Source organism: Centruroides sculpturatus, unplaced genomic scaffold (genome assembly GCF_000671375.1).
Source record: "Centruroides sculpturatus isolate CEXI.00-Female unplaced genomic scaffold, Cexi_2.0 scaffold2091, whole genome shotgun sequence".
In the NCBI taxonomy this organism is placed as follows: Eukaryota; Metazoa; Arthropoda; class Arachnida; order Scorpiones; family Buthidae; genus Centruroides; species Centruroides sculpturatus.
This window is the reverse complement of record NW_019386649.1, coordinates 4,058-29,370: the sequence shown is the minus strand read 5'-3', so window position 1 is coordinate 29,370 and position 25,313 is coordinate 4,058. Positions and strand designations below refer to the sequence as shown.

The 25,313-nt window shown below is 32.9% G+C and overlaps 1 protein-coding gene across 1 annotated transcript; it reads left to right on the top strand.

Annotated features, from left to right (window-relative positions):
* Positions 1 to 1,801: 1,801 nt before the first annotated feature.
* On the top strand, positions 1,802 to 25,057 carry LOC111615486 (cytochrome c oxidase subunit 5B, mitochondrial-like). Its single transcript, XM_023356891.1, has 4 exons — positions 1,802 to 1,964; positions 10,626 to 10,702; positions 13,148 to 13,247; positions 24,807 to 25,057. Exons 1-4 carry the CDS (start codon positions 1,886 to 1,888, stop codon positions 24,911 to 24,913), a joined length of 363 nt encoding a protein of 120 aa, XP_023212659.1. The 5' UTR covers positions 1,802 to 1,885; the 3' UTR covers positions 24,914 to 25,057.
* Positions 25,058 to 25,313: the final 256 nt, after the last annotated feature.

The window sequence follows — 25,313 nt, the reverse complement described above, 5'->3', positions numbered from 1 at the left end:
TAATATTAAAATTATTTTACTATGTGAAAATTTAAATCTAATTTGAATTTAAAGTAGGTACTATTTTGTTTGCGTAACTTCACTTAACCTGGCTGAATACAGCAGCAACCTTCTTGGCCCCCGAAATGTTTGGTGAAGAAAATATGGCCCGCGGGCTATAATAAGTTGGACAGCGCTGCTATAGCTAATAGTTCTGAAAAATAAATAGCCTGTATTTTCCGCCAGAACATAAAACGAATATCACCAATATTTTATCTGGATTGGATAAAAATGACAAGAATTATAAAGAGTTCACACACACAGATGTGAAGCTTCGGAAGTGAGCCTAGAATTTGTGAGAAAAAGAAAATTTTTTCTAATTTTTGTATAGAAGAAAATAATAATTATTGTAAAAGAGAAGCCATCAAACGAAAAATGAATATTTTATGTCCATATAAGGACATGTCTGTAAAAATTTCTAAGAAAATCGAACTACTCAGATGAAAACAATAGATGAATTTGAGTGCTTAGATCGAACATCTTCGATAGGAATCGAATTGTCAGTCGATGTTGATTCATCCCACGATCCGGATTCTGATTTCGTTACAATTCGTAACGAGGAGGGGGACCAATTGGAGAGCGGGGGCAAATCGGCATCGACCTATCAGAATGTTCGATCTGGGACCCAAAGGAAACTTATAAAAACCGCGCGGAAAAAGGATGTGACGTTCTTGGTCCTTGGTTCGCAGTGGCTTCTTTCCAAGATTGTTACACATTGTCTTCGTCCTTCCGTGCCATCAAGATCGCTCAAATCCACCTTGTAGCTAGAAGACCTCGGTCCAAGTAGTGTTGTGCACCCCGAAGCCGACGTCTTTACGCCACCATCGCCAGAAGAATAACTACCGTTAGAACAGTTGAACTTTTTGTGTTACGGACTTGTTTCTCGACTTTGAATAGGTGTTACGCCTTTTTGAGGATTTGTTGTAAGAGGAATTTTTATATTTATTAAACGGTTTACGATGGAGAACCTGTCTCAGTGAGTTTTTCCACTCCCACACGACAGCCCTGACCGCTCGACTGTCGCGACACTTTTCACCCAATCAACAAACCTCACACAGACAACGGCTTTTATATTAGTAAAAATACAGTAGAGCATCGATTATCCGACTCAATTGAGGACTCGGGTTGGTCGGATAACTGAAAAAATCGGATAACCGAAAATGATAAAAAAATACATTATTAGTATAGTATATTAGTATATCGCTTTTAATTAGTTAAATGTAATTAGTATACAGTATTAGTATATCGTTAACCTACTTCGCGTTGAATTTTCATCGATGTTAAGCCTAACAAAAATTTTTTAAAATAATAATCGTCGCTATTGTATCGTTAAAAATTATTTTTAAATTATTTTATTGCTCACAAAACAAACAACCACTCATAATTAGAAAATTAAGTCTCGTTTAAATACTGGCCTCCCTTTCATGTTCGAGCCAGTGTTGATAGCTAAATCACGCAAAAATTTAACAAAAATTATATTAAAGTAGCCAAGACATAGCCAAATATTGTAGCGCCACATCACTAACAGACATTTGAAATTTGCCGATTAGAACGGTCGGTTAACCGATGTGATGGTTAATCGGGGGTTGGATAATCGATGCTCTACTGTAATACAATGAGTAATACACTCATAGCGATATATTTAATTATAATTAATAAATTAATGCATATCTATAAATATACGTAAATAATTTATTTTTGTAATGTACAAATTAAAACAAAAAATTGAAATGACGTCAGTCACGTTAGCATCAGTTGGAATATTTCTTGTGAAAAAGGTCGTGTTAGTCCGCCATTGCGGTTGATAGGGTTCATCTGCGTAAACTCAACGAATTGATATTGAACAATGTCGTATATAATTGGAAGAGGACTGTTAAGCGCAGTTAAGAGATCGCCATGCATTTTTTCTTCGTGTAGAACAAAGAGTAAGAGGATATTCTATTTGCCGCATTAAGAAGTAATAAAATTTCAGTTTATAAGAGATCGGTATTAAAGTTTTAACGATTTTGAAGTTGAATTAATGCTAATTCCACCGTAAAGATCGGTAAGAGCTAACGTGTGGAAAAATGGGTAAAATTGCAGATTTGAATGAGAAGTTTGGACTTCAAATTTTAAACTTTTTCTAAACGACCTTTTAATTATTTACTTGTATGGGCTCTGATAAGGTCCCAATCTCCTCATTCAGAGCTGCATTGCACCCAGAAGGATTGTACAGTAAACTTTTGGTAGGAGTTAGTTTTAGGTATTTTTGTATATGTACTGTACTGTACATATATACAAATAAATGGCTCAAAAGTAATTACTACCAATTTTTCAACTTTGTTAAATTTTGTAACAATTTACAAAATATATGTACAGTACAAAGTACATTTTATGTATTTAAAGTACAGATTTTAGCATTTGATGCAGTTGTTGAATCATCAAAGAATTAATTTTTTTCTTGGTGTGAGGCTTTGGGATAATATGAATTGTGGGCTATTCTTGATTTTGCTTGTATCGAGTAGTCCTGCTTTGCCATGGAATTGGCTGAGTGGTAAAAAAAAATGAGTCTTGATGTATTCAACTTGATTTGTTCTAAATTTTGATATTTAGACTCGAATTCAAAGTTGTGTCCTTCGAAGATACTGACAGATTCCTGTTGCCGTAACTGTGTAATTGCCAAAAAAAATGTTGCCCGTATTATTGGCCGTCGAGAGCCAGTTTGCAGTAGATTGGGCCCCTTTTGCCTCTTTGTGTGTTCCTTTAGTCTTTTAAACATAAAAATTTAAATGTGTTGTAAAATGCAAAGTTACTGTGAAGTGAAAAGAACCAGAGATATAAATAACAATTTTATATCAATTTTTGTGAGTGTTTGTTAGAAATGTGATTTCTTCTGAATTTTGTATGACTTGTTTGTCTATATGGAATAGTTATGTAATGTATGTGACAATATAATTGTGTATTAGTTATTAATTAATATTTTGTTGAAAGTATGGTGTTGGTTACACTGCTGACTTTGATTTTATCCTTTATAGACAGGTGTGACTGGCAATAGGACTAATTGGCAAGATATAAGGAATGACATCCTGATCTATTTTGTCCATAAAAAATCAATGGGATAGATCTGGACTGAATTCAAGATCTAAGTCCTTCATGATGATAGGACTTAGATCTTATGTCTGACTGATTATTAATTATCAATCAATCAAACTTTATTAGCAAAAAGGGAGTTTCCCTGTTGCAGGGTGTAATACATATTTTAAGTAAAAATTTACAAAGGTATTCAAACAGCTTACAATAATCAAGTTTGTATAAATCAGTGTTTTTCAACCTGTGGGTCGCGACCCCCAGGGGGTTGTGAAGCCTTACACGGGGAGTTGCGGGTAAAAGAAAAAGACAAGTGTTTGTAGGTCTTACACTACATTAAAAAAAACTACAATTTCAGCGAGAAGGCTGTACCTGTTTATTATACAGTACAGTTTGGTCTTTTGATCGACATTCAGGTCTCAACAGTGAGTGTAACCAGGGAGTGGCCCGGGTGGGTATGGGCCACACCAGAAAATGATAGCTGTAAAAGTGTTGAGCTGACTTGCTAAAAGAAGTAATAAGTAGTAAGGTAGAAGTTAAAAATTCTCATCCTATAAAAAAAAAAGTCAATAGCACCCCAAGTCCCAGTGTAAAGGAAGTTTCATACTTTACGTGTCTTAAGTTGTTGTTGATTCATGTCAAATTCTCATTTTAATCAACAATAATTTCTCTTAACAGAAAGAAAATTAAATACATAATTTTTAAAATCACTGATATAGTTTTAATATGGCCCTAGGGGGGTTGCCAGAATTTTTTAACTTGTAAAGGGGTTGTGTATTCAAAAAGGTTGAAAAACACTGGTATAAATAATTTACAGTAAGTAACATATAATCCTATTATAGGCATAAACAAGAATACAGATTTGTTGGAGATGACAATACAGAGATAGTTAACTTTTGTACAGTATTGATGTATTTTGAATAAGATTTTTAGTTTATAAAATTGACTTATTTAAGCCAAATAACCGAAATGTTTCTGTTTTATATTCAATCCAGTGTGTTAGGAAATTAAGATTTTTAGTTGTTTATTTCTACAATTTTGATGAAGTAGTTATAAAGGTCTTTTTATTTAGATTATAAAGGTCTTTATTATTAAGGTTATTTAAATTCTAAAGTTGAGAGATGGACTACATTGAAGAATACATGTGATATTGTATGAATTGTATATTTTCAAGGTTTTGACAATTCTGTAGTAGATGATACATCAAGAAGGTATCGTATTTGCACCAAAAGCATTGGTTATTTGAAAAGTTGATGTAGATATTGCTGATGAAAAGTGAATATTTGTTGAGATGAAGTTGGCTATGAGTCTTTTTACACTAATGTTTATTGGTTTATTCATGTACTAGTAGCCAGAGACGCCCCCTAGTGGGCGTTCTTTACAAATTTCCATGAGGCACGGTTCCTTTGACTTTTTTGTTCCTATCAATATGCTCTACAGCTCTGTAAAAGTCCGAATGGTAAGATTTACCCTCCGAATGAAGAGGTGGCGATCCCCCCAAACTGTAGCCCCCTGTGCGAACAATAAAGTCAAAGGAACCATACCCCTACTCGCGACCCTTCGCGAGATATAAGCCCCTGAAATAGTAAATTCCTATTACAAATATACTGAATTATTTATATTGTTATATTGACCAAATAATAATTTATTGGCCAAATGAATAATAATAATTTATATTGTTAATTTAAATAATAATTAAAATTGTTAATCTGAATGTTTGAAATATGACACACGATAGGGCGCCTCTAGTGTCCGTTTCGAACGGTTACGGGATGGACACCTCTTGAATGGGTTATATATATAGATGGTTGAGAGGATGGTATTTTTAGAAAGTTTATATATCGAGGACAGTAATTACTTTGGCTTAGGCCAGGGGTGGCCAACAGTTTTTGCCCTTGGGCCAAATTGGAAAGAAAACTTCTTTCACGAGCTGAACCAGAGGCTGCCCTAGGAAGATTTTGAGGTGGTATGAGATCCTATTGTGGTGTTACCCTGTAGAGACTAAATTGTATGTAGAGATTACAGATACATTTTTCACATTATCATGCTTTATCAACATTCTGCGCTGTATTTAGATTTGTAATGGAGGGTTAACTCTAAATTCACAGTGAGTTGTTGACCCCTTTTTTTTTTCTAGGCGTCAGAAGTTTTCATCGAGCTATTTGGACTTCAGTAGCTAATATTGAAAGATTAATTGCGGGCCGCATAAATTCATTAGACAGGCCAGATGTGGGCCGTATGTTGGTCATACCTGGCTTAGGCTAACATGATCTTTATTTATGGATTGAGAAATTTCAGATTCCAGTAACAATGTCTAACCATATTTCCATTCTTGAAGATTATCTTTAAATAGTAGGTCTGACACTCCAAATGAATTTAGTATTTTATTGAACTTATTTTGCTAAAGATGCTCTGTTTTTGGTTTTATACAATTTTTGATTATTTCCTGGTGTAAAAAGGTAATGTCATCACATTTGAATTTTAGATGATGATAAAATTTAATTATTCATTTTAAGAAGAAAGGAAAGAACCTGGTGTGATTAGTTCTGTGGCATATGACAGGGACGTTTCTCTCCAAGTGAAGATGGTTGCAGAGGAAGTAGATATGAAAACTTTCTAGTCTGTATAGATAGTCTAGGCTCCAGATTAAACTTGCATAGTAGATGATTGGGTTGATTATTGAGTTATAAAGTTTAATGTGAATGAACAAGTTTGAAGTTTTTAAAGTAGAATACAAAAACAACAGATTGTCACTGGCTGATTTTACATTGTTGTTTAAAGTGGAGATATGGTTCTTTAAGCATGAGATTCCAGTGAAATGTAATGCCCAGGAAGTTTACTACTTTTACTATCTGCAGAAGATTTTTGTCAAGATATATCATAGATTCACAAAGCACAGATGACCACACAGTGCTTCGATCACAGAGATGCAAATGGTTTGTCCTCAGCCTGGAAGTCCTTTTATGATAACATGGCTTAACATATACATCTTCATAGACGGCATTATTAATTAGTTTAGTATTTACTTGGTGTATACTTTTCATGTGTTTTTAATTAGTTTGTTTATACTTTTCATTTTTTGTTTATTGTAATTTTATTGAGAATGGATATGCACGTTACCATTAACATGTGCATTTGCAGTTTGATTTTTTGTATTTCATAAATTCGAATACTTTATTTGTTACAATGATAGAATAACTGAAGAAGATCGCTTAAATCAATTGAAAATGTTTTTTAACGTATTAAATGTTGTGCTGGACTGGTGAAACGTGTTGTTTCTTTTACCTTGTTTTTAGTATAAGCATACTGGAATTTAGCTTCAAGATCTATTGTTTTAGTCCATAGTTGAAATTTGATTGCTAATATTGATGTGAAACATTTTCTCAGGACTGAAAGTAAAGCTATAGGTCTATACAGTAGATCCCCCTATAACACGGTAGATATGTTCCGTGTTATGTGATTTCCATGTTGTACAAGTCACTTAAATACATGAGCCAATCACAGCCCGACACGTGTGCAGTTTAGGGACTATGGCTGTTTGAAAGGTTTTCTTCTATAAAATTAATCGATTCTAGACTAATTTGACTCAACATTTCCAAAATACGTATAATTTTTTGGCAATAATCCATATAAACTATGCTATAGAGAAGAAATCGTAGGATTACTTACCGAGTGTGTACCATTTGACGACGTCATTGCTTAAGCTTGTTTTCGTCACGGAACGCCGGTCCGTGACGAAAACAAGCTTATAGGATATAATGCTGCACAAACAGTCCAAAGCCTCCAGATAACAAATATGGTCTGTTTGAAAGGCCTGCCTAATTAATCTGGTGTTCTGGAGGACTGCACGTACTTCTTGATCAGTGGCATACGAGGACAAGGCAGTGGTATGCCTGTTGTTTGCAAAGTTGTATTGATGTTCACGTACCCTTTTGTGTATTGAACGTATGGTTGAGCCAATATATACTAAATTCCTTTAGAATCTATCATCCGTAAGAGGAATAGAGTACACTCCTGGGGCTCTGCTTTGATCTATTTTATTTTTTGCATTGCATAGCAGCTTATAAATTGTACTAGATCTCCTGTATGCAATTTCTGTACCACTCTGGTCTGCAGTATCTGTAAAGCCAACTTAAAAGGCAAGTGTAACTTTAAAGACTGTGAGATGGTGGCACATGCATGACAGTACCTGTACGAGAAATTCGAATGAAGTCAATCAGCTATGTGAATTTGATACATTCAAAGTTTAAAGTCAAACGTCATTGTTCTAACGTTCCAATTTGAGAAGTCAGTTTAGTCATTACCTGAGTCAGGCCTTGGTGAAGGCCAAAAACATTCGGAAGTTATGTTAAAGTTCAATTACTGGTTAAAAAAGGTTTTGTTTGTGATTGCTTAAAAATTTGGCTCAATCATTATAACAGGCATTTTCATGTGTATCTGAAAGCATTACTTCTCCAAAAAATTGGAAGTAATAAATTTGTATACTCGGCATTCATGTACGATTATCACTTTGTGCGCTCTCCCTTTGCAGCATATACATTGACAACTTGCATAGCCATTGATTTGATATAGATACAACAAAGATCTTGAGGAATATTGTTCATACTTCCTGAAGAACTGTCTTAGATCTTATCTTTTATTTTGGGCTTATGTTTTTTGCATTCTTGTGGATATATCAAAGATCCTTGTTTGGCTTCAGAATCAGGCAAATTTGGAACCTAGTCCAGGATTTGGACTCTATTTTGGCAAAGCCAAGCAGTAGTGGAGCATACAGTTAGTGGCTTGGCAAGATCTTGCTGGAAGATTGCATCTCCCTGTTTCTGAATGTGGGCTATAAAAGATAGTAAATGCAAATGCTGTTGAAGTATTGCTTGGTAGCATTGTACATTGACAGGCCCATCATGTGGAACCAAATCACCAATGCCAAAATATCCAAAACACTGCTACACTTGAACCGTGCTTAGAAACTTGACTTCCTGCATCACATAGTTTTGGATGAGTCCTTCATCTAGTGCAGTGGTTCCCAATTAGTTTTTCCTGCGTACCACTTCAAGAAAGAACTCAAACTCGCATACCCCTTATAGCAGAAATTCATATTAATCCATACTAATATTATAAATTCGAAGATAATTCTGTCTGTCTGTTGGTTACCTTTTCACGTCTAAACCGCTGAACAGGTTTTAATAAAATTTGGCACAGAGGTAGCTTACATGTTGGAGATGGACATAGGCTACATTTTACTGCGAGAAAATATCTTACTCCCATGAGAAAATTCGATATAATGTGGGCAAAGCTGTGGGTAGACAGCTAATGATAAATAGAATAAGTTTTTTTTTACATTTATTACTTTTAAAATACACTTCTAATAATAATGAAAATAACATAAGGTTATTTAATTTTAATGTGACAAATGTGCACAGTTTTCTTTGCACAACTTTGTAAAATCTGGTTGCTTTTTGGTCAGCTTCAGTCTCAAGTCATCTTTGAGTTGAAGTCGGTGATGATGTTTAGTTTTCATGTTTGTCATGGCCGAAAATCCGCTCTCGCAGAGGTATGTTATGCAAAATGGTAGTAAATATTTTATTGCCACTTCGCTGACATGATAATATTGATAATTGTACAATTAGCACAAATTGTGTTAATTGTACAATTTTTATTTCTTGCTTAAGAATTTAGGTATTGTCACAAATGCATATTTTTGATGAAATTTCGAGAATATTTTTAGTTGTGGAATGCACAAATTCGTTTATTTATAACTATCATGTTGTAAATTGCCGAATTTTTGATGGTCCACCCATTATTTTTTTGATTGCTTCATCACATGCATTTAAATTTTAAATCGACCGATTTTAGATTGCCGCGCGTACTCCTTGATGCAATTTTGTGTACCCCCAGGGGTACGCATACCACTAATTGGGAACCATTGATCTAGTGGATGACTCTGTCCGATTATTCCAAATAAGATTGGAAAGGGTGACTTGTTAGACCAAATCACTGTCAATTGAGCTTCTGTCCAAGGCAGGTGGTCCTTAGCCCATGAAAACTGTTTCTTTTGTTGAACTAGCATTAACATAGGCTTTTGCTTACTCATGTATAAACTGTAATTCCATGTCATGTAATCTGTTGCTAGCAGTTCATCTAGATACAGGTCAGTCTATTCATTCACTCTATAGTTCTGCAGCTTCCATGAACATACCAGGTACCACTTCATAACAAGCTGATGCAAAATTCAATTTTTCCTGACATTAGTCATTGGCAATTTGCCATTATTGCATCCAGGTGCAATAGTACCAGTTTCTTCATAGTATCTGAGGATGGTTCTGACAGTAGACTTGTTCAAACTATTCTTGAGCAATCTGCTATATAGCTATTCGATATTTTTTCATTTCTGGAGCAACTTATAATGTATTTATAGTTCTAGCTTTTGTCTTGCCATTTTTTGCATTTTGAACAATGCAGAAACTACACAAGATTTTACAGTTTCCTTTATTTCCATATTGCTGACTGAACAATACACAAAGCAGCAAAAAAGTTGCAATCCTAACAGTATTTGCTGAATGCTGGCTGTTCATAAATTTATTGCCTCTGCTATTTTGGAGGAATAATGCTTTAATGCGTATGTGGAGATGCTTGTTACAGTGATTGAACACCAATTTTTTTGTCAATCATATTTTGAGTGCTTTATTTATTAAATGAAGTTCATTTTAATTGCAAATGAGTTCAGTTTTTTTTCATCATTTATTTCAGCTTTGATTGGGGTGCATGTTTATTTATTGTCACAGGAACATAGAATTATGATAATTGAAACTATTTTAATAAAAACTCCTGGATGATAAGTATACTTATAATATATGAAAAATAGAAGAAATACTAAATAAAGTTTTCATATTTCATTCTTTTCTGCACCTCAGAAATACAACAAAGGGAATTTTTAGTTTTGTATATTGATGTGGATGAGAACCTCAAGATAAATGTTTATTTAAATGTACGATTTTGTCATATTTCAGAGGTGTGGAAAGGGATAAAATGTGAAGACAATTTAATTTAGTGTTTTTTAAATTTTTTGTGAATTTTAATAAAACAAAAGATCTTAATACTTTTGGAATCAACTTTCAAGAATATAATCAATTTTAAGAAAGTAAAAATTATAATTTTATATAATATAACATTTAAAGATGATATATTTTATATTTCTCTATATTAAAATTAACTTCACTTTTTAGAAGTATAAGTATTAATCAAATTTCAAGTTATGTTTTATCACCATGAGATGAATGCATCTTTATGATTGTTATTTTTAAAACTATGTTGTATTACTAATACAGAAAGTTGTGTGTGAAATTGTTGGGGGTTCTTTTTATTCAAGTTAGAATAAAATAAATTTACTTTACTTTTTCAGCTTGTAGAGAACAGGTTTTTATAACATGTGAAATTTAAAGGTTATATAAAAGAGCATAAATCACTCATTTTTTGCAATGTATTACTTTCTAAATACTAAAATAATCTATTAAATTTTTTAGTAATGTTCAACGATCCAATTGAGCATGCCACTGGATTAGAGAAGAAAGAATTATTAGCAATTCAGAGTGGAAATGAAGTGAGTAATGGAAATATATTTACATTGGTTAAAAAAAGATAATATAGAAATAAATTATCTTGTTTTTATCTTTAAACAAACTGTAATTTAAATATGAATTTGTCACGTAAGAAAAATAATTTGCATCTTTTAATTAATTAAATTTGCTTCAGAAAATTCAGTTGTTGAGGAAGAATTATTGATTATTCCTACCTATATATTCATATTACCAATTTTGCAACTTTTTTGTATAGTTTTTAAAAAACTACTACTAGTAAATAATTTTACTAAATACATTTAAGAAATGTCAATATGTAGTTCAAAACTTTCATGTTGTCATAAATATTTGTCATCCATAATGCTGAGTCAGTTATCAGTGTAAGGATGATTCAAATTATCACTTGATAGTTTTCTTTAACTTTCATTGGCAGTTTTGTACTTCAATTTCAGAAGTTTACTGAAAAATTTTATCTTTATCTTGAAATGCATCTTATTAATTATATTAATAAAAAATAATCAGAGAGGAAATTTTGACAGTGCAAAACTTATCTTTTATCTTTGAAAAATGAAATATTATTTATATTGGAGTTTGCATAAATTTCATTCTTTTTGATATTGTATTAGGGGAGACACAATAAATCTGAATTAAGATTTTTATATTAACCATGTAGTTCAGGGGTGTCCAACCTTTTTGTTTCTCTGGGCCGCATTTGATGAAGTCAAGGAGTTTTGGGCCACAAGCAGTAGCGTAGCGTAAAGGGGCGGCCCGCCCCGAGCGGTACTTTTTAGGGGGCGGCAAAATTTGACAATAAATAATAATAATATCTTGTAAGAATTTGAACCATTTTATTTCATATTTTCGTGCACCTACGACTTGGACCGATTGAAAGGAGCACGGCAATAGTGTTACCATCGATCCGGATAGTCCGCGAATCGACTCGTTGTCCGAGGATATCGTGCGCAACCTGTTGACCTTTTTTTATTTTTGTTTTTTTGTTTTTTTTTTCTTACTTGTACGATTTATTCGTATATATATACACCTTCAATATCCGATAGAGCTAGGTCACTTGCGTTACTCTTATCCAAGTCTCTCTAGTCACTAACTGTAACTGATTTAGAACCAGCATGCACTGCAAATTATTCTTCGCATTGCAAAATGACATACGCATGCGTCAGGAACTTCTGTTCGAACAAACCTCACCCGCCGTCCGGGTCGGCGATTTTAAAAAAGTGGCAACCCCTAGCAAACCCTAGCACGGAATTTTTCATTACTTATTCTGTGAGGAAACTGAATTTTAGTCTTTTAAATTGAGATACCTAAATAAGGGGACGGCGAAATTTTCCTTTTCCCCGGGGGGCTGACACCCACGCTACGCCACTGGCCACAAGTACAGTACATATATACTTGTGGTCCAATATACAAGTATATTTAAGGATTAACATGTCTAGATTATAATAATAAGTATTAAAACTTTATCAAGAAAAAGGATATTTTAAAAATTACTTCTACAGACACTTTCAATTTTTACTTAGAAATAGATAAATTCATTTATTATAAAAGAGACAAACGGAAATTTATTTGAAAGACACAGACATTTGTTATATTTGGGTCTCTAATTAATAAAAAGCAACGAAACACCATTTTAAAGTGCATTTTTATTCAACTAATATAAATAATAGGTAGCCCAAAAAGTAGCCAAAGCGCCAAATGATATTTTTTACATCAAAAAAAAAATAGTAGCCACATTTGGCGCAATGTAGCCAAATCTTGCAACGTTGGAAAAAATAGTAAATAATACTGGAGTTGTGAATCAAAGGATTATAGACCCAAGTGCAGGGAAAGGATAGAAAGGACAAAAGATAAAAAAGTGAGAAAGGTTGGAAAATTAAGGGTCAACAGATTATCTATTTAACCTTTCTCACTACTACATCTTTTGTTTTTTCTCATCTTTCCCTCCTTTTCCCAAATTTGGGTCTATAATCCTTTGAGTCACAACTCCAGCTTTATTTAGTAATCCTTCCTCATTCACACATTTCCAAGTATTTGAAAATACTTCCTTTCCACTCAAGAATAAAATATGAATAAAGGTTTACCGCTTTGTGAAACTTCTTTTCTGAGTTTATGCCGTTGAAATAGATAAATAATAAAAAAATTAAAACATTTTGTCGGTTTTGTTTACACGTTTATTCGGCCGCATTGGAACTTGCCTTGGGCCGCATGCGGCCCACGGGCCGCGGGTTGGACACCCCTGATGTAGTTTTTCATCAACTGTAATAAATATTTTAAATTTAAGAAAATTAATTTTTGAATTCATTATTATTATGAATGAATATAAATCTTTCAAAATTGACTTCATACATTCAATACTTTTAGAATTACATCCTTGTGATTAGATAGATGAAATAACAAAATATTTACTTTCATATAATTTGTTTTATGTGATTAGTGAATAACTGAATTTTTAGGACCCCTTCAATATGCGTGTATATAAGAGAGGTCCTGGAACAAAAGATAAGCCTACAGAAATTCCTTCAATGTTGGACAAGAGATTGATTGGTTGTATATGTAAGTATTTTAAACTTTTTTCCTTCCATTATAGAACTTATTTGCAAATGAAAATAGAGATCAAATTTTATGATATTTTGGGTACTTTATTTAAATGGTTTTTAATCTAAATCTTTTAAATATGCTATTGACTTTTAAATTTGTTTAGACGAAACACAAATATTAATTTTTCTTTTTAACTGTTAGAATATTATTTCACTGTATATGCAGAATAATTTTGCCAAATTGATTATAAATTTTAATTAATTTTACTCTTTAATAAACCATGTAGGCAATATGACAAATTGGATTGATGTTAAATTGTTTTATCAAGTTAGATTCTAAATACTTAAAATTGATATATACAGTAGAACCTCATTATCTTGAGTTATACAGTAAGACCCCGCTTAGTGCTGCCTCACTTAACACTGATTTCACATAACATGGTCTGCTCGAAGCCTTAAAAAAAAGCTCAAAATTTACGCTAATTTAAATTATCGCGGCATTTCATTGATTCATATATAATTCGATTATTTGTAAACACAAACCAATCAGCAAAAGGTGGCAAACGGTGTACTTTTTCTAAATCTATGTTTGTTTGATGCAATTTCGGAAAAAATATAACATCAGGATGAGATAGGAAATATTGACTTTGCTTGGCAAGAATTAACTGATAAATGCACAAATGAAGTGTGGAAAAAGTTATGGCTGAAGGTATCCAAGAATTCTCAACGAGAAGAGCCTATTGCTGTATTGTTAGGTTGACCAAACTCAACCTAATCGATATAGCAAGACTAGAGGATATAGACGTTACATCAGATTTCTGGTGAGAGCCTTACAAACGACGACTTTCAAGAACTGGTAGAACATGGAATTCGTGTGGAACTGGAAAATAGAGATTCTGAAAATGAAGAACCCAAGAAATGAGGTGTTTTGGATGTGATCTTCTGCTATTGACATTTGACTAAGGGAAGAAAAAAACGAGAAATGAAACTTCACAACTTTATTGCAAAATGCAAGAATTTCAGAAAAGCCAGGACTTTCATCACAAAAAATGAACTTTACAATTTTGTGTGCATATGTTTGTGTTATGTTTGTGTTTATGTGTCACATGTTTCCTTATCCCTATTTACTCTATATTAAAATAACCTTGTTTAATGCTGTTTTGCTTAGTGCTTTGCTGTCTAGGAATGCATCCCCCGCGTTAAGTGGGGTCTTACTGTACTCAGTGTACTGCTTAACTTATAATTTGGTATCCACATCAGTGATTTTGCCATGTCAAGTTAACAGATAATCACATCTGTTCTTTGTGATTAGTTGCACAGTTGATATACAGTATGTAATTCACACTTCATTCATACACCATCTCGCAGGAAGAAAGGAGAATAAATCAAAGATGGATGATATGTTGCTGAGATGAACACATAATAGTAGCAGATACAAGGAGAGTGCTATATGGAATTAAGTCCTCCCATTGACGAAAAACAAAATTTATTTGTGTAAAATTACAAACTTGTTCTATTAATTTTTCATTAATGTGCTCATCTACTGAGCCGTTTTATAGAAAACTAGCTGTTACCCGCGACTTTGCCCATGGAGGTTTTGCAAACAAACCCTATTTATATTCAGTATTTCAACAACCATAGTAATTGTTATATAACACCTACCTCCGAGAATGATGAGAATTGCTGAGAAACAAACAAACTATTGTGGAGAGCAAAACGCCATCTGCCGGCGAGACGATGAGAGCGGGACGAGACGCGACTTTGCGAGAGGAGACGACAGTTGAAGAAGAACACGCGGAAAGACGAAAAAGAAGTCCTACATTTGTTTTTTTATAATAATGACAATATTTTTATGTAATTTGTATTCCTTAAAACATTCCTGTTATCCAAATCTTTCTTATCTCAATTAAAGTTTTTCAAAAGGCAAAGAAAAGTCTCACACTATTTTCAATTTGATTAATTTTATGGAATGTTTACAATCGCAATAACCAATTGAACCAATATGCAATAACAAATTAAAATTTAAAACGGTTTGAATAAAAAATTGAAATATATAAAAATATTGATAACAATGTCTGAAATGTTATCAATTTAATACACCTAAGTACTCAATGAAGACTAAACATAGTTGAAAACAAAAAATCGCATCTAAAATAGTATAGAAGCTGTTTTTCCGGTTAAGCCTTAATGCTTTCCATCTCCCCCTACGTGGGAATTTCGAAAAATTCCTTCTTAGTGTGCATTTTCATGACATACTCTAGCTGTGTACCAAATTTCACCTCTGTAGGTTCAGCGGTTTGCTCTGGGTGATGATGAATCAGTGACTCAGTCAGTCAGTCAGGACAAGTAATTTTATATATTTAGATGACATCTGATAGCAGTTACTCATTAATGGTTGGCTGCATCTGATTCATACAATAAAAAAGTTTATTCAAGTCAAGTATCTAATTTGAACGTAACCATGTGATTTTGATGCTCAATTTATATAGGTCTTATGCACAATGTTGAAAGCATTCGTTATCACATGGTAAAATTGTTAATGTAGATACTCAGCTTAATAATCTGGATAAGTTGACATTTCTTTGGAATTTGACCAGTTTAAAAATCTTAATTTGACATTGCCAGCAGAACACTTAAGTTGATACTCATTCATCTAATGTTTGAAAAAGAAAGTATAACTAATCAGTAGTACTATTCTTGCAAAAATTGGTACAATATAGGAATAGTGAAATTAATACTTACTTCTGACCTTTCATCCTATGTTTTATTCTAGGTAGACAAAAGGCATTTATTAGAATAATGATTTTTAATCTCAACACACAGTACACATTTACTGTCAGGTGAATATTGCAGCACATTTTATTATTAAATGAATAGGTCAAAAACAGATTGATTTACAGTTATTATGGAGTTAATTTAATCAAAGCTAAAATATAAAAGTTTGTTCACATAAGCAATATTAATACCTATTTAAACATCTCTAAACCCAATAGTTATGTTAAAATGAAACAATATTAATACCAGTGGGTGATTCTCCAAACTTGTAGTCCAATTGCTTGTTGATTTTTTTTATTATTATTTTAATTTTTTTAATGAAAATAAACCAAAATCTGGAAACGAAATTGACGAATTAAACAACTGAGAGATTTCAACATTTTAATAAAACTAACATTTTTGAAAGTCATGGTGCTGCTCTAAAAACTTTCTTTTAGCACTTGATTGATTCTTGCTCTCTTTTGTTCTTTGCTCTTTGGAATTAAGCACAGAATTGCTATGGAGAACTTATCATACAGGAACATTTTTATTGGTGGAAAAAGTAGATTTTATTTTCTATTTTTTAAAAGAAATGCATTTCAGACCATATACCCTCATCAATCCTTATTTTGTATAATATGGTAAAACTATAGTATATCTAATGGTGACTGCTGGAATAACTAAATACAGTCAAACCCCCTATAATGCGGTAGATATGTTCCACTTTATAAGAATTTCGTGTTGTAGGAATCTTTAAATATATGAGCCAATCACAGCCTGGCACTTGTGCAGTTTACGGACTACGGCTGTTGGAAAGGTTTTCTTTCATAAAATTAATCGATTCTAGACTAATTTGACTCAACATTTCCAAAACACGTATAATTTTTTGGGAATAATCCGTATAAACTATGCTATAAACAAAAAATTGTAGGATTACTTAGAGTTTGCACCGTTTGACAACAGCATTGCTTAAGCTTGTTTTCGTCACGGAGCGGTGCACCAAACGGTAGGTGCATTTTCTGATAAGTTATTTTTCTGCAAAAAATTTGTTGCACTTTGGAGACATCATTAATAGAAATAATTTTTATGGCTGTTGAATAAGAAATGTTTTTTCACAAGAAATGTATAAAATTACAGTACTGTATTAGAACTTACAGTACCTAATTTATATACTGTACAGACGATAGTAAACTCAACTTACCCACCTACACTCTCCGTAGCATGTAAGTAGTTCGGCTGCTCGTCCACTATTGGTGCAGATTCGACCAATCCTGTCGCGACACGAGTCGGTGATGATGTTTTACTGCATTTTACTAGTCTCTTTTAGTGTTTTAATATACTTTTAATACTGTTGCAATTTTTTCACTGCGATATACGAGGGTTGTTCGGAAAGTTCGCGGCCTCAAATAGAACAACAAACAAAATAATGTTAAAACTTTTTTTTATTTTCAATGTAGTCTTCTTTGTTAGCAATGCACTTATTCCAGCGATGTTCTAGCTTTTTTATGCCATCACAATAGGTCGATTTGTCAAGGTGTGCAAAATACTCGTTCACTTCAGAGATGACTTCGTCATTTGAGTGGAATCTCTTTTGAACCAAGAATTATTTCAAATTTGGAAAAAGATGGAAGTCACTGGGGACCAAATCAGGTGAGTACGGTGGATGTGGAACTAATTGGAAGCCAAGTTCGTTTATCTTTTGTTCAGTGATTCTGGCATTATTGTGGTGAAACAGAACCTTCTTCTTCAAGTGTGGCCTCTTTTCTTCAATTTCTTTCTTCAGTTTTTCCAAAAGTATACAGTAATAGACAGCATTGATGGTCTTTCCTCTTTCTAGGTAGTCAATAGAGAGGTTGAGGCGCACGTTTTAAACGTGTAAACGTGTACGTGTGACGTTCGGCGCCGCTTTCCCGTAAGCCTAAAAGTTTGACGATGGTGTTTGGAATGTCGAGCGTGATTCCACCGACTATCCAAACACCATTGTCAAACTTTTAGGCTTACGGGAAAGCGGCGCCGAACGTCACACGTACACGTTTACACGTTTAAAACGTGCGCCTCAACCTCTCTAATAAAGATGATGCCTTTAGCATCCCAAAAAAACAGAGGACATCACTTTCCCCGCTGATGGAACTGTTTTTTTGTCGTCTTTAGTGGTGGCGAACTGTGGTGTTTCCATTGCTTTGACTATTCTTTTGTTTCAAAAGTGTAGTAATGGATCCATGTTTCGTCAGTAGTCACAAACTGACGCAAGAAATCCCGTGGGTTTTTCTTGTAGAAGTCCAAACACTCCTTTGACATCAAAGTGCGAACACATCTTTGCTCAGCGGTCAGCAGATGCGGCACCCAACTTGCTGAGACCTTCGTCATACCCAAATTTTTGGTTAGGATGTGGTGCACTCGGTCGACAGAGATGCCTGTTGTCTCAGCTATCTCACGTGTTTTCAAATGGTGATCTGCTAACACCAAATCGTAAACTTTGTCGATATTTTTTCAGTGACAGCAGTTGACGGCCATCCGCTGCGAGGGTCATCTTCCACATTCTCTCTGCCAGATTTAAAAAGGGCTGTCCATTTTTCACAGTGGTGTACGAAGGAGCAGACTCTCCCAAAACTTCATCCATGTCAGCTTTGATTTGAGATGCGGTCAACCCTTTTTTCGTCAGGTATTTTATGACCGCACGAGTCTCCATCTTCTCCATTTTTGACAATGCATGTGCACATTGACTATCTGCTAAGCTGTCGTGGCAAAACTTTATGACAAATCAAGTGGAAATTGGTATCGTATCTTTAGCAAGGATGACTGAATTATTCCCGCCAAAAATTAAATTGATGGTAGTGCCGCATATAGGCAAGGCAGCGAACTTTTCGAACAGCCCTCAGACGAATCCGCATTATATGAACCTATACTATATATAATACGGACTGATGAGGGGCATATAGCCTGAAATGCATTTCCTTTAAAAAATAGGAAATAAAATTACTTTTTTCATCAATGAAAATGTTCCTTTATGATAAACACATAATTGCTATGGAGAACTTAATTTCAAAGAAGAAACATTTTTTTTAGAAAGCAGCATTATGACCCTATTTTCTATTATATTTATGGTGGTAACCAAAATGGTGATTTTTGTTATTTTTTAACTGTTACTATCTGGTATAAGCATCCTCATATACAAGATGCTAAAATACCAAGACAGTTTTATGGACTCCAGTGCGACAGTTATGTATAAGGCATCTTGAATAATTTAGCACTATTGCCTGTATATAGCTAGATCTGCTACTACTACTTTGTTACTTAACTTGAACTTCTGAATTACAGTTGCTTGCATAAAACTAATTTTTTTTCTTTCAAATTTTAAAACTGTAGTTTTAATTTTTAAATTTATTTCACAGTATATCTGGAATGGTTCCATGGCACACTGATCTCAATTGTTCTCAACAAAAGTCTATAACTTTTCATTAAGGGCTAGTATGTGTGTGATGAACTTTCTCTGTACATGTTTGTTTTTGGCCAGAAGCAGTATGATATAAATCTGATCTTTGAAAATTAAAGTTGAAATTTTAAGATAGTCTAATGCACTAAAGGAATTTGTTGTTCCTCCATAACAGTATCTGTGTTTGTCTAGAATTAGCAAAAGATTTTGATGGCATTTATTTATTTTTTATTTATTATGCATACTGGATACACTCCTTGATGCGGGGAGCAAAATTATCTCCCAAGAAGAACAATACTCTTAAATACAATAGGCATAAGATTACAATCAAAAATTATATATTACAATATTAATTTAAATAAATAGCAATTTAAATATTAAGATTTAAAAATCAAATGTAATAATTAGTTAAAGTTTAAAGTTAAAGTTTGGGAGCATCTGTCAAAAAATAATACAAAACCAATAAACAAGATAAAAGTAAAACAATCAACCAAATGAGAAAGCAAATTGCTTACCTATAAAGAAGAAATAAATTAGTAACGAAAACACAGCACTGACAGATGCTCCCAAACAACACCAGCAGCAAAGCCAATTTTATAATTGAGGAATCACGCCCCCTAAGAGAAAAAAACAACAGATCTTCTTAGAAAACAAAACACTTTAAATTGATAACATGGTTCCGATAAAGTTTTAAGAAATAAAGACCTGGTAAGAACTTCGCAACCAAAAATTTCATCACGTAACACCTTAAGACGCCCACATTTAGCCAAAATATGCCAAGCATCCACAATTTCGTTCTCAACACAAAAGTTACACAATTCTCTCGAATAATTATTCAAAAAGTTCAGAGAATTAAACCTAACCTGTATAAATGAAGACAAAATATTAAGGGAAACATCTTGATTATATAAAAAATTATCAAAAAAAGTAACGTTTAAATCCTTATACCAGCAATTATATACACTATTATTTATTTTTTGATTTATATTGTATAAAAAGTTATCAAAAATGTTAACGAGGAGAAGAGACCAGTCCATTAAATCCACATCATTATTAATAAGATTAACACCATGATTATTACAAGTATCAATAAAATAACGTGTCCAGTCTATAGACTTTTTATTAAGTATGAATTTCAGACAAACTTTACTCAAACGATGATCATCAAGATTAGATGATGACATTTGACTTATTAGAATAATAATAAATGACGTACTCTGAGCACCTATATCCAGTATGTGATGAAAAAAAACAAAAAAAAAAGTTCACCACAAACGTTTTTGTTCTGCTTTGAGTTCTTCAATTATTTAATATGCCCCAGTGTTGTGTTGTTGTTTAATAATAAATGATTTTATAAATGAAATTTTAATGATGTAGAAGTTAAAGTACTTGTATTATTAGTTCAAGAGCATGTACTTTCTGCATCAGGCCCAGAGATTGAATTTAAAGCAAACTTCCCACGTCAGGAATTGGAAGTGAATGACTTAATGACTACTATAAGCAGTATATGATTAGACTATTTTGAACATTATTGTCTTGTTTTCTTGTCTTCTTTTTAGGATGAAAGTAGCATATTTAAGTCTGCAATACATTCACAACTGCTAAAATGCAAATGGAATCTTGTTAAATCTAATGATATATTATTGAGAAATACATCTTGATAGGTTGATAACAAATCAACCTATCAAGAAAAACATCATAGTGATTTATTTTTAGTAATTGTAGTTGTAATAATCATAGAACAAAACAGGAAGTTTTTAGCAGTTGAATATTATAATCAGTTAAGACAATTTACTGTATTTTATAACAAAATAAGTCTCAAAAATTTTTTTACTATATTCTGGTTAAGAAATAAAATAAAATTAGAATGCACACATTTATTTTTCAGGGAAAAAGAGAAAGTCATTTACCATTAAAATATTCTGTCAATAATTATTACATGCAAAAGTGGATAAGCTACAGAAAAAAAAATCAGCATCTTAAGTTGTGATATCTCATAAGCTAATGACTTCCACATTGCATATACCAGTATTCATGATTATTGCATATTATACAGTAAGACCCCACTTAATGTGGAGGATGCATTCCTAGATCAACTGTAGGCAACCAGTAGTCCGTGGACCATTGATGGCATTTATTTATGAAATTACATTTATGTCTGTGAGAAAATTTGGGTGGTCTGTGTAGAAATTTGGACATTGATCAACAGAAGGTTACACAAAGTATTACGAAAGAAATGCAAAATGCTTAGTTACTTTTTTTTCACTCGGGGGTTTCTATTTGACTCTAAAACCAAATACGAAGTGACTGTTATCAATAAATAATGAACAATAAACAATATTGTGAGTGAGATTGTCATCTTTCGTGGAAAAGTGTTAAAAATCCGTAAACTTGTTTCAAACAAGCAACAATGAACTTTAGACTTGAATTAATTTGTTATAATTAAATGCACAAGTTTCATATTAATATAGTAAAATTGAACTTTTATGATCATTATTCTACAGATTTTGTATTGTTTAAAAAATTTACAATAGTGGTCTGTGTGATTCAAAATTGTGAGTTTAGTGGTCTGTGAAGTCAGAAAGGCTGCTGACTGCTGTCCTACATGACAAAGCGCTAAACAAAACAGCGNTAAAATTGAACTTTTATGATCATTATTCTACAGATTTTGTATTGTTTAAAAAATTTACAATAGTGGTCTGTGTGATTCAAAATTGTGAGTTTAGTGGTCTGTGAAGTCAGAAAGGCTGCTGACTGCTGTCCTACATGACAAAGCGCTAAACAAAACAGCGTTAAATGAGGCCATTTTAACATAGAGTAAATAGGGATAGGGGAACACGCAACCAAAATTAAACAAATTTTACTTCAATTTTAAATTACAATGGAACCTCGGTATACGACCTTAATCCGTTCCCGGTGTTTGGACTTATACCGAATAGGACGTATACCAAACCAACCTTTTCCATAAGAAGTAATGTAAAAATGATTAATCCGTTCTCATGTAAAAAAAATGGCTGGCTTTAAACACCTCGCTTTCCTCGCTAGTTTCTGCTTGATTTTTCATGAGATCAGCATGTATCCTTTTAACTTTCTCGCAAATAATTTCTTCCGATACGCTGTCGCCGGCACACTGTTTTTCAGTTATCCAAAGCAAAAGCAATTTCTCGACATGATCTAATGTCTTCGATCTCTGTTTAGAAATTGATTTAACCCCTTTCGCAACGTTAGCAGATTTAATAATGTCTTTATTTTTCACGATTGTCGATATCGTCGTTCTCGGAATACGGAATGCAACAGTTAAATCTCGAACACGCGTGCCACCTTCATATTTCTCAACAATCTCTTTTTTCAGTTCCATTGTCATTTTTTTATTTTTCTGTTGCCTTTTTGCAATTCATGATTAATAAAAATAATAAAATGTTACTTACAAATTAAAATCGGAAGAAATTTAACAAAGTTATAAACCGTGGCACCGCGAACGTCTAATTTGGTCTAGTACACCGATAGTGCTACTTGTTCATAGATTGCGCTTATAATTGAATTAAGTTGTATACCGAACAAAAGTCGTGTACCGAGCAAAATTTGTTTCGTCCAAACAGGACGTATTCCGAATTGGACGTATTCTAAAGCAGACGTATACCGAGGTTCCACTGTATTTTTATATTAATTTGCACATTAATATATGTTAAATAACACATAAACATATGCACACAGAAATGTAAAGTTCATTTTTTGTGATAAAGGTCCTGACTTTTCTGAAATTCTTGTTTTTTTGCAATAAAGTTGTGAAGTTTCATTTGTCGCTTTTTTCTTTCCTTAAGCAATGTCGAAGATCGCATCCAAAATGCCTCATTTTGCTTAGCACTCCTTTCAAAATCTGGATCGTTTGCTACAATTACGACGATTTCAGTTATCGTTACCAAACTTATACTAAGGAAATCTGTAGAGAAATTTTTTGGGTTCTTTGTTTTCAAAATCTCTCTTTTCCAGTTTTACATGAATTCCTCATTCTGCCAGTTCTTGAAGATTGTCGTTGGTAAGGCTCTCACCAGAAATCTGATGTAACTACTCAATATCTTGCTCGTCTATATCCTCTAGTCTTGCTATATCGATTAGGTTGAGTTTGGTCAACCTAACAATACAGCAATAGGCTCTTCTTGTTGAGAATTCTTGGATACCTTCAGCCATAACTTCTTCCACACTTCATTTGTGCATTTATCAGTTAATTCTTGCCAAGTGAAGCTGATATTGCTTATGGCATCCATGATGTTATATTTTCCCAAAATTGCACAAAACAAACATAGATTTAAAGAAAGTACACCTTTTTTGTCTCCTTTTTTCTGATGGTTTGTGTTCATAAATAATCAGATTATATATGAATCAATAAAATGTTGCAATAATTTAAATCAGCATAAATTTTGAGTTTTTTTTTTAGGCTTTGAGCAGACTGCGTTATATCGAATCAGCATTAAGTGGGGTCTTACTGTAACTGTAATAAAATTTTTACAAAATTTGCATCTTATAAGCCATAAAATATGATGATGATCTCAATTTTAGTCAAGTAAATTTAGAAGTACAGTAGAGCCTCGAAAACTCGGCCTAATGTGGACCAAAGAGTGGCCAAGTTTGTGAAAATGCAGAGTTATCGGAAATGGGGTTAAAAAAAATAAGTGTGAGTGTTTCCTCAGAAAATACTGTACTGTACTTGTATGTATTGTTTACTTGAGAATACAACAGAGAATAAACTGCTCAAATACCCTTAAACAAAGGAAAAGTACGTCTTTTATGAAGGCATAGAGCCTTTACTACATGAAAATGAAAATTAATGAATACACTGTGTACAGTAATTTACCTGATAAGACAGACCCCAGAAAAATACTTTGAGGCATAAAGCTGTCTGTAATGAAAATTAATTAACTAAAGATTTTTTTGCCCTGCTAGGGTGTGGCCGAGTTATCCGGAGTGCCGAGTTTTCGAGGCTCTACTGTATTTAATTTCAGCAGTACAAATACTATACAGTACAAATACTTCAAAGCTGAATCTAATGTTAAATATATATCCACAATCTGTTAAAAATACCCAATACATTTTATTGAGCATTTATTTATTAAAAATTGGAAACAACTTTACTTTCTGCTTTTAATGGAAGTACAGTATTTCAGAAAACTAAAAACATGTTAGAGTTGACATGGTCATATTATCTCAATCTTACCAAAATATTTCATTAAACACACTTTTGCAGATATAGAAAAATTTTGTCCATTAAAGAATTCTTGGTTATTTTTAACAGTTTCTGCAAATTAGATCAAAGTTGTTAAGATCTATAATCTTTAACATTTTTATAAAATATATTTTTTATATATATAATATATAAATTTTTGCATTTAGGTCATGAAGATTCCACTCATATTAATTACATGTGGCTTCACATGGGTGATCCCAAACGTTGTGAGTGTGGTTACTGGTTCAAATTGGTACCGGGCAAGTTTCTGTGAAAATATCTCTAGATGCTAATTAAGAATATTTAGTTTGTAATCAGATTAGCCAATCAGATTCACGCTGTTTCCAATTGGAAGTACTCCAGAGAGAGATTCACCATGTACATTGATTACTTAAAATAAATATTTGAATTCTTCAAATGCCTTATTTCATTTCAAAATTAGCATTTTCAGCTTACTAACATGAGCAAAACAAAATTGCTTCATTTTTAAACTATAAAGTAAATTTAATAATTGTTGTTTTTATGTATATGAGTACAGGGATGTAGCCAGAAATTTGAGTGTGGGACACCTATGAGGAAAATCTATGATGATGCAGCAAAAGGTTCAAATCAATGTAAATTTAAGTCAAGTTTCTCAACTTCTCATTATATAAAAGTGTCCTAGTTAAGCAAAG